Below are 10,758 nucleotides of genomic sequence, written 5' to 3'. Positions count from 1 at the left end.
AGGAGAAGGAGTGCATGTGGACTATATACACATGAGTAGAGACACGGACTGAGAAGCTGCGTTTGGACTGTTTCTGTGAGCTTGGAGTCCTGCACTGAACCAGACAGAGTTATGTACTGTGCTCATCCTGTCTCTGGCACAGGCAACAACTCTGTGATGTACTGCTACAACATGAAACCAGTGAGTACATTTCTAATTTCTGTCACATCTCCAGAGCTTTCAAGGCACTGTCAGTGTGTTTGATGTTGATGCTGTTGCGCTCTGGATGTCTCCTCTCCTGATTTGTGTGTTTTTTCTGTTTTTGATGTGATTTTGCAAATTGGATGTGCAACTTGTGTAAAAGTTAATTAATTAATTCAACATATAACTTCTTATTTGGAAATACTTTATGTAAGGCTCTGAAGGGACATTTGACAGGATGCAGTATTGCTTTGTGTGTGTGTGTGTGTTTATGTGTGAGTCAGTGAGAAACAGTTTTGTGGTGTGAAGGTGTCAGTGCCTTGACGAGCTGTGTGCATGGCATGAAGCTTGTACTTGAACTTCAGAAGTTGCATGTTACGAGAAGTTAATGCAAGAACTAACAGTTCCTCTGACACAGTTAAAGGTTAAATGTCTAATCTGAGCGTTTGTTTATGTGTTTATTTGCAGCATTTCTACCGAATAAACATTCAAAAATCATAATCACACAACTCACACACAAATCACGCTTCTATTCAGCCTTTTAATGCTGTGACATCTTAATTAACTTGTGGTTTCTAGGCTGAAAAAGCTCCTGTTTCCATGCACCAGCGTTCCTCATGCTTCCTGTTTGCTGAGTACCATGTAGTCGAGCCTGGCAGCAGAAAACATCTTGACATGAAGCAGATTGCTGCTATTTCTATTTGATTTAACCCCGCTATGTTGGAGCAGTCCCTCCACCACTGCAGCCATTATCAAAGGCAGCTTTGATGTCTGTGAGACTAACCATATCCAGACATCGTGGATCACAGAGGCAGAAAATTGGTTGCATGTGGCTGGAGTTGGCCATGGCGGAGCACAGCATAGGCCCTGAATAGCAAGTTGATATTTCGCTCATCTAGCATCATAATCCTGTGTACATTTACAATGGGGGAGATTATTTGTGGGTTTTTTTTCTTCTTTTTGCAAAACTTTGCGAACATTTTTAGATTAAAGACACTTCAGCCGACAGATTGCCTTAAAGGACGCTTTATCTTCAAAATGATCCTTTCGAGTAAATATTAATTTACTTTCGACGCAACTGCTGAAAAACATTCTTTTATCATTTGTGATTCAATGATTGATGGTTCCTAAATCAATGCTATGCTAAAAGAAGGTGCCATGGTGACGGCCCCTCTCCAGTGGGGGCCAGAGAGGGCGTGCAGGGGCGGGGGTGTGACCATTATTAACGGGTCGCCTGCTATGCTGATGGTAAGGAGGACAATTGGCTTTATCCTCTGCCATATGCTGCCCATGGCGGCTCAGACGGGCCCAGTGTCGACAGGGGCTCCTCTGTTTGGCCTAGCCCACAATCACCATGGGACTCATGCCAGCCAGGGTCACGGCTGCGTGTGTGTGCGCGCGCTTAAATGCGTGTGCCTTTGTGTGTGTGTGTGTGTGTGAGCCTCTGAGTGTGCTTGCACAAGCATACTCAAGAGAGTCTTTAATAGCCTGCTTTACAGAACTTGTCGTCCGGGTAACTGACACCCCATTGATGCTGCGCAGGGAGGTTTATTTTCATTTCCTGGGGCACATCAAAGCAATCGAGAGAGGTGCAGGTGCAGCCCAGACCTCTTGGTGTGTTTGAGTGAGTGAGCATGTGTTAGTGTGTTTTGTGTGCATATGTGCAGTTTGTGCCGCCGCACTTTGCAATTAAAAAAAAAAAAAAAAAAAAAAACAATACATAAGCTGTAGGAGCCTGTAGTTTAGATTAGTTCGCTGTTTTGTTTCCTACGGGGTGAGGCTCGGCTCCCTGTCTGGTTTCTTTCTGAGGACGAGTCAAGAGAAGGCTAGGAATTTAATTTTATCTGGGAGGGAATTGCATCCCAGTCTTCTGAAGCTAGCCGAACCTGATCATGATTAGGGCAGGGATTTCTCATGGTGAATGGTTCCTAAATCCGGATGAGGAGGTGCATGGATCTGCAGCTTATGGATTATCGCAATAGCTCTAAGTGTGCATCAGCTCTCTGCTTTGTTTTCATAATACTGTTGCTTCAGCCCGCGCTCACGGTATTCACACAGACATGCAGAAAACTAGTGTTTTTCGCACGTAACCTCGGGGTTCTGAGTTGTTTTCTGCCTCGGGTATCTCTCATTCTCTTATTTATCTCTTCCAGGTTTATGGGCAGTCTCCCGGTACTGACAACATCAACCAGAACTCATCCTCACATGCGTCGGCCAAGGCCCACAACAATGTGTTCGCGAGCACATTCTTTGGTGAGCTCAGACTTTCCAAAATGATTATCCATCCAATGCGTTAAGTTCAAGTGAACAACAGCTTTACCAATGCTTTTGCTTCTTAGCTTTCTAGATGTGTAACAGTGAAATGTCCAGAGCTCAGGGACGCTCTGCTGTACTTCAGTTACTGTCAAAACTCCAGGTTCAACTTATTCATCTGTGAAATCATGCAAATTGTTTAGTGCCAGATAGATAGACAGATAGATATAACTAATAACTACAATTCATCCTTATATGTGTACTAAATGTACTGGCCAGTTTCAGCCGTATGTAGATCACACGTACCATCAGTTCGTTGTGTTAATGTAGTTCACAAATACATCCCGCTGTTTGGGCTACGTTAAAATTCATTAAGTGGTTAAATGTTGCAGTCTTGAACAATAAAAAAAAGTGTCACACCACTTGTATTAATTATCATTGTCCGGCTATTTCAGGAGATTGGCTTTAGTCAGCAGTTTGACCAGAGCTCCATGACTCGTCTGGCTGTTTGAGATGCCGTCCCAGTGCAGGCCATAACATATTCTTATTCATTTTTTTTAGAGGGGATGAGCAATTCGCCTGACATCTGGAACGCTGTAAACGGCCTGAACCAGCAGGGCTATGAAGGTGCGCTGGGAGCAGCCACGACCCACCAAACACAGACGGGGAGCTACAGCAGCCTGCAACCGACGCACAGTCACCTGGTGAGATTTACCTCCGCGGCCTTGGATGTTGACAGCCAAGACCTTTAATCCCTGTGGTTTTAACTGTGCGTTTGCCCCGCTGTCCAGGACTACTCTCCGCACTCAGTGATGGCTGCCGATATGAACAGGGGTCTGCCGCCCATGTCCAGCTTTCATCGCAACAACACCTCAGAGAACTCCACAGGTGAGGGAATTAAATTGGCACTTTTCTCTGATTGGACTGCTCTTTGTTCTTCTGTTTTCTGACAAATGCTTTTTTTAATTCAGTCTCAGGAAGCCGGGGAAATGTGTCAGGGCCGTCACAGACAGGCGATACCCTGGGCAAAGCTCTGGCGTCTGTAAGTATGCACCACCTCAATCCCATTAGACCAGCTCATCTATTCCCTGTTGTGTTCAAACAGTCAGGTCACAAGCGTAAATCCAGGTCCTGAGAGCCCCAGTGGTATAATGCAAAACTTCCTTCCTGCCAGTGACGGGTCAGTGCGTACTAGAGAAGGGCCGCTCTCGTGCTGCAGGACTTTTTATTGGCTGCTGAATAGTAAAATGACCAGAATTGATGAGTTTAGGTCGGGTTACGAGCCTCCGCCAACGGTCGTGGCAGCAGCTGTAAAACCCAACGCAGAAATGACAAGTTGTGCTTTTAAAATGATCCATGCCCTGGTCTCACTCCTCCCCCTCCTTCTCTCGCTCCCCCCCCTTTGTGTCGGCTGTCAGATTTACTCCCCCGATCACACCAGCAGCAGCTTCCCCTCCAGCTCATCCACGCCGGTGAGGTCTCCGTCTCCGCTGCAGAATGCAGCTGAACCTGCAGGTACACTTGGAGTACAGCACGTGCGGCATGAGGGAAATTGAATTTACACTCTGCGAACTCCAGCTTACTTTTTTTTAATTTTGTTTGTTTCAGGTACCAACATGTGGCCCCGCAGTTCAGTCCAGGCGCCGGTCTCCCCACATTATGAGTCCTCACTCATATCTATGGTAAAGAACTGATCTGACATCACCTCCCTCAGCGAATTACCTTATTTACTGGGTCATATTAAAATAATAAAAGTACAAAAATGAATAACCAACAAACTAAATCCAAGAGAGCACTGTAGCAAATGTAATTTTACCTCAAAATATTCAATATTAAATAAACACGCACACGCCTTAAAAAGTATATTTGAACAAATATTAACACATCAGTTATATGTTTGGAAGAAAATGATCAATAGAGTTTTATCCATCAAGAATAAATCACACTGTCACAATCATTTCATGAGGAGAGGTGAGAAATATTTTATTCCATCTTTATGGGCAACAGTGTACATATACTAATACTTATTTTAATTAATTGGAAGAGAGTAGCTTAGCAACAAAGATGTAGACGAGACAGCAGATGGCAAAAAATGAGAGAAACAGAAAATAAACAACTACATGCACACAAGGTGTTCAACGTACCTGAACTATGTACAGTAGACTGAATATTTGTCTGGAATTATAGAAATATTAAATGTATAAGATGTATTTCCACATGTTGGGAAACAGCCTTATTTGCTTTGCTGCCAAGAGTTAGGTGAGATTAATGCCATGTGGGGCTACGCCAGCAGCTGATTAGCTTAGCTTAGCATAAGGAGAAAAAGCAGCAGAAACAGTGAGCATGGCTTTGTCCAAATGTGACTAGATCTGCCTATCGGTACTTCTAAAGCAATTTAGTTTGTTTAATCCAGAAAAAAAGACCGTTTGGTTGGCATCGCTTCACAGTCATGTAACGGAGACTAATTTACTGTTTCCAGACATATTTTACTCACAGACCTCCATCAGAGGATGCTCATTTTAGATTCTGACATTTGTGCATCTTTATTAAACTCAGTAGACGATGAAACTGTGTCTCAAAATAGTCTCCTGGTGTTTTCAGTCTCAGGTGGAGGACCGCCTGGACAGACTGGACGATGTAATCCACGTCCTGAGGAACCACGCCGTGGGCCCCACAGCCGGTCTGCACGCTGACATCCAAGGCCTTCTGAACCAGACCCAGCACGGCCACCCGGGATCCGCCGGCGCTCTGCCGCTCTCCTGTCACACTCCAGCCATGGTGAACGACCATTACTCTGAAGTATTTAAAGAATGTCAGGGCAGCGTTCATGGAAATTCCATGTTGAGTGCGCGTCTACTGGTATTCAGTTTCAGGAATTTTCCACCCGCTCAGTCTGCATGTTTTCCCCATGTAAAGGTTGTTGTCCTTGGAATCGGAAACTGAGCACAATGGGAGGGCGCTGGGATGTGTCGTCCTTGGGCGGAAAGCTCCAGTGTGTTCCACTGTGGGGTGATGAGGGACGGCTGCATCGCGCACTCCCATTCCAGCATGTTTCCCTTTCAGCAGACCAGGGGATTTCAACCCAGCTGGAGTGGAAGTATATGCAGGAGAACGGGGGTTTTCTAGTCTAATCCTTTGGGGGAGGGGGGTATTAAATTCTCTCACTTTTATTTATTTATTTATTTCCCAAATGATGTGTCAGTTCCTACTGAATCATTCCTGAAGAGAATTAGCGGTATGTTTAGGGAGTATATAGTAGTTTTAAGAGAAGGATTAAGATTGTCCGAGATTAAATTAAATCTGTAGAGCGGGAGATCTACTCAGGGTTACTTTGGAAATGAGAGGGCAGATGTTGGTTTTGGGACTTATTTGTGTCCGGTTGAATCCTGGAGTTGGATATTCTATGTGACTGACTGTCTCAGAGAGATTAATGGAGTCACACGATTGTTCAACATTTGTTTGTTTGTCACAAAGGTTGAAGCAGTCAATATGAACAACAACCACTCAGCCTTCCAGAGCCGCACACAGAACGGCCACCCGTACCAAGCCAGACAGAGGGCCACGCTTCAGCCACTGCAGGGAGGAAACAGAGGTAAACATTCTTTCTCATTCATCATGTATTTCACCTCCTCTGTCTACACTCCTTTAACTGTTGGGCAATTTTTTTCTTTTTACATTTTGTGTGATCTCCCACAGGTGGTCTAGGAGTTCAGGGTAATCTGGAGCTTAAGATGGAAAGCGGCGAGCGGGAAGAGATGATGCACACCAATCACGGTCACAGTTCAGACAGCCCGAGATCGGACGAGGAGAGTGAGCACAAGACACAAGGAGAGGACAGCTCGAGAAACAGGTAAACACAGATAAAAATGTGCACGAAACCAGCTTCATGTCAAAGAAAACCTGCCCCAGATCAGACTGACCTGATTATTCAGAGTCTTTGTACGGAGGTGGCTGTACAGCGCGTGATAGATAATCTTCCGTGAAAATACAAAAGATGAAGAATAAAAGAATGAACTGGGACTCATTAATAGAGCAAAATAAACAGGAATTAGATTTGCGTTACCATGTCCTTCCAGCACCAATGCACGGCGAACATCAAAATAAGAATAGCCCCTCTCTTAAAAACCAGAAGAACAGCCTTCTTGCCGTTCGATTTCTCTAATTTAAAATACAGTCAGACCTCCTGCTGTGAAGGACAGCTGTGGCCGGGCAAGCCTATTTAGATCGGCCTCATATTTCTTCTTCATGTAGCATGAAGTTGCAGTGAATTAAAGGAGGAAAAAAGAAGACTAAGAACAGCTGCCAGGACACACACTTCATGATAAAGACATCAGTGACAGAAAGGTATATTTTAGTCGCGTGGTTATAAAAATAAAACAACAATGGACCAGTGTACGTCTATACAGTATCCTACCAGCCTCTTCAGTAAGAGAAAAATACAGTCCAGCCTGAGCTTCACCACGCTTGTTTTTTTTTTTGTTTGTGACTTGATTGATGGGCTAATTATTTTTCACTATTAATCATTCAACCAATAAAATAGAGCCCAGTGCCCAGAGGCCAGGGTGATGTCAACACATAGTACTACTAAAAAAAAAACCTCAAGGATATAAATCAGAGAAACACAAAATGATCACATTTTTAATTCTTCGCTTCTTACGTCGATCGAATGAATTAAAAAAAAAAGAGTTTCAAGTGCGTTTGTGCCGTCAAACGCGGCACAGATGATGATTTCGCCGCTTAATCGAGTCACTGGAAACGTATGCAGTCTGTCAGTGTCTAAAACCCCACTGTACATCCTGAAAATCTCTCAGATTAAAGAGCACGTCCTGGTGTCTCTGCTTTCAGAGGTCACTTCAGGCCAAACCTCTTCGTGGCATCAGAGCTCTGAAGTCTGAGTGCATGTTTTCTTTTTATTTAGATCTGTAATCTAGTTGAGTGAAATCAATACTGACATATGTGGATGACCTCCAGCAACAATTTTCTATTGGGCTTTTTTTTTTTTTTTTTATTGAAACCAAATGATAAAAGAATGGAAAACAAAAGGAAAATTGTTAAAATGTGACTCTAAGAGTAACTGAGGGACAGATGTTCTAAAAACTGTACTTTTAATCTGAACAACTCCAATGGATTTATTGTTAAATGTAAATGTGTGTGTGTGGTTACACGCTGACAGTGTTCAAACCGTTTTCACAGAACAAAAGAGAAAGAGAGAACATGTTCTTGGCTCAGTGGCCAGCAGGGGGCAGAAAAATCCACATTATGACTTCACACCGATTCAATGTCCATTTTAACGACACACATCTGTAATGTCACCGTGATGCAGTATCCATGAGGACGAGGACCTGAGCCCGGAGCAGAAGGCCGAGCGCGAGCGTGAGAGGAGGATGGCCAACAACGCCCGCGAACGCCTGCGCGTGCGGGACATCAACGAGGCCTTCAAGGAGCTGGGTCACATGTGTCAGCTGCACCTGAAGAGTGAGAAGCCGCAGACCAAACTGCTGGTGCTGCACCAGGCTGTGGCGGTGATCCTCAGTCTGGAACAACAAGTCAGAGGTGAGTGCGTCTGTGCTGCGCGACGGGTTGTGCAGGAAGGAGCGGGGGGGGGGGTCCTGGTGATCAGAGGGAGGAACATCACATACAGATGATGTATGCAGGCTTTTGGAATTTATCCAGAAAAATACTTCTTAGTCTGACTATCTTTTCACACAATTATGTTTTTTGTTTTGTTCTTGTTGAATTTAACCCTGCATCAGTTGATTTCTTCTGACCACATGGGGGTAGCACAGTACATTAAAAAACAGCAAATACAGCCCTTTGAAAAAACCTGGCCTAACCCTTTGTTAACTGAACTCAATCTGCTGGAAAACAGCATTAATTTTGAGCCATGTTTATGCCTTCCCTGATAAAGGTACATCCAAATTCACCATCTTTTTAGCTCTGTTTTTGGTCTCCACCAACTCCAGAGGGTGGTATCTGGCCGTTTAGCTGCTTAATGCCCCACAAGCTATTTAACGACAACATTAAAATATACCTGACACAAAACCAAAATCACTACAAGGGACACTTTCTACATGCACGCAGCCATTTTAACCGACTTTTTGAAGCCCCTATGAGCGGGTATTTCCCAGAACGTCCGTATTTACACATGCTTCCGGCTTCATTATTTATTCAAATGCTAACTTGTTGTTTGTTCAATCCTGCAGAGAGGAACCTGAACCCGAAGGCGGCGTGTCTGCGGAGGAGAGAGGAAGAGAAGGCATCCGCCGTCATGACAGATCCACAGTCCATGCATCTGGCTTTTCACCCTAGTATGACCGATCAGGCAAACCCCATGGGCCACCTCTGAGCACCTGATACTGACTGCACCAAGTCAACCGTCAAGTATTTAAAAGTAAATAACTCAGTTTTTTATCTGTGATAAACTTTAATCACTGTTCAAGATAAACACATATTTATATTTGAAAATAAAGTAGATTCAGAGACCACTCATTAAAACAAGGATTTATAATATTCATGTAAAAGTTCGTTATTTCTAATGCTTCTGTGCTGTTGTCCTCCAGATGTTGAATGAAGAGCATCCTCGGAGCCTCCAGCTGTTTGGGATGTCCAACGTCCCTCATGAATTCGGTCCGGAGCAGAGAGGTCGTCGTCGCCCTCCGATTAGAAAGCGCGATGCAGTCGAACAATCATCCATCTCCTCACTTCCCAAACGGACTTTTAACTTTGTGCCTGAACTTAACTCGTAACAGACAAATGCATTGTAATCTGCAGATGTTTTGTACATATTTTGTATATTTATTGATTACCTTTCTGTTGGAGTATATCTGAACGGATGAAACACAGTAGGCCGTAGACACAGACACGGTGTCGTCTGCAGTTTGATTTCGGCAAAGCCAGACACGTTTCTGACTTTTACAGTGTATCGCTATTTACAATGTGCACTCGTGTTTTCCGGCGGCTCTCAGAGGACTGACATTCCCACGTTCGTGTGTTCAGACATCGGATTTCATTTTCCTGTGGTATGTGTGTGCGTGCGTGTGTGTGAGTCGTTGTGTGTGTGAGTATTGCAGGGGTTTGACCATTCTGTGAATGAACAGATCTCCAAGAGTGTTCTCTGACATGTGGGCATCATCAGTTTTCCGTGAACCATACGTTTGTGTTATTGCACTGTCGACAGGATCACACTTACCGAAGCACTGGTGGACAGAATCCCTCTTCCTCTCAGTGTTTTAATCGCTCTTCAGATGTAGCCAAACAAGCTCTGTGCATGTTTGAGAGTTTTTAATAGAACATTTCATTTGTTTTCTAAGTTATGTAACTTATCTTTTATACAAATATTGTGACTTTAATAATGTTTGCTTTAATTTTACACCAGAAGACTTTTTTTTTTTTTTTTTGTGCAGTTTGCTAGACGTAGCCACATTTCATGCTCTGAGCAATACAGTGTTACCCAATTATTAACGTCTTGTTTGCTTATCACACTGCTGAACAGATAATAATAATAATAAAAGACTAAGATAATCTGAAATACTCCTATCATAACGTGTACAGTATGTGTACAGTTTGAAGTAGCCTACAGGCATGTGTCAAAATAATAATGTAGCAATAAATGTCTTTTTTCAAATAGCTGTGAGTCTTCATGTTCTTTAACACACACACGTCTGCTGCAACGTCAGTACGGTGAAGTGAAAATGACCAGCACATTTCACAGTTTAAGGTTTAAATGATAACATATGTGCTGCATTTTGGCAGTAATGTGAGAAATAGCTGCAACTAATTATAAAAACAAAAACGTTTTTATAATAAGCAGGGCTGGGCTTTTTCCAAAACCCCAGAGGATTTAAAAAAATGTTACTTTTCTTCATGATTTTCATCCGCATATTTGTGGCTCATATCAAGGGAAGCACATAAGTATAAACTGAAACTTAACAGTTTAGTCAAAGACATATCGTATGCAGCAGGACCAGAGAGAGTCAGCGGGCGCTGAGCGGCAGCAGTCGTGCGTGTACAGTATGTTCGTGTGACGGAGCGGGCAGTGAACGCCTCTCCGAGCGGGGCAGTGTGATCGAGTCCGGGCGGAGGCAGGACAGTCTGGTCGGACAGAGGAGGAAGACTCACCCAGCGCTCACTCCGGACACACAGCGGGTACGTTTCTGATCGATTTCTTTGTGCTCAGCGTTTGTTTCTAATTACTGATCCTACAGAGTCGTTACCACCGTAGATCAGCAGCTTAATGACTTTAAAGATCTTATTCTAACTTCTTTTACCTTCACATTGTTACACCCAGCTCCTTCTATGCGTACAACGGGACGAACAGTGGGATAT

General features: G+C 43.8%; 1 protein-coding gene across 1 annotated transcript; it reads left to right on the top strand.

The window, feature by feature from the left end:
• LOC311495244 (transcription factor 12-like) lies at window positions 1-10,126 on the top strand. Its single transcript, XM_084554634.1, has 13 exons — window positions 1-180; window positions 2,334-2,433; window positions 2,995-3,137; window positions 3,225-3,321; window positions 3,405-3,475; window positions 3,852-3,948; window positions 4,042-4,115; window positions 5,035-5,211; window positions 5,908-6,025; window positions 6,130-6,283; window positions 7,757-7,986; window positions 8,637-8,824; window positions 8,994-10,126. The coding sequence occupies exons 1-12, from the start codon at window positions 112-114 to the stop codon at window positions 8,777-8,779; spliced, it is 1,473 nt and encodes a 490-aa protein (XP_084410760.1). The 5' UTR covers window positions 1-111; the 3' UTR covers window positions 8,780-8,824; window positions 8,994-10,126.
• Window positions 10,127-10,758: the final 632 nt, after the last annotated feature.

Source organism: Chelon labrosus (genome assembly GCF_963514085.1).
Source record: "Chelon labrosus genome assembly, chromosome: 11".
NCBI classification, from domain to species: domain Eukaryota; kingdom Metazoa; phylum Chordata; class Actinopteri; order Mugiliformes; family Mugilidae; genus Chelon; species Chelon labrosus.
This window is presented reverse-complemented; position numbering and strand designations above follow the sequence as displayed.

What these genes read in the sequence shown, in the direction of transcription:
- LOC311495244 (XM_084554634.1), top strand. Translation starts at nt 112, where the DNA reads ATGTACTGTGCTCATCCTGTCTCTGGCACAGGCAACAACTCTGTGATG. An exon ending in CACCTCAGAGAACTCCACAG is followed by an intron (nt 3,322 to 3,404) that starts GTGAGGGAATTA and finishes TTTTTAATTCAG; the next exon opens with TCTCAGGAAGCCGGGGAAAT. An exon ending in ACTGCAGGGAGGAAACAGAG is followed by an intron (nt 6,026 to 6,129) that starts GTAAACATTCTT and finishes GATCTCCCACAG; the next exon opens with GTGGTCTAGGAGTTCAGGGT.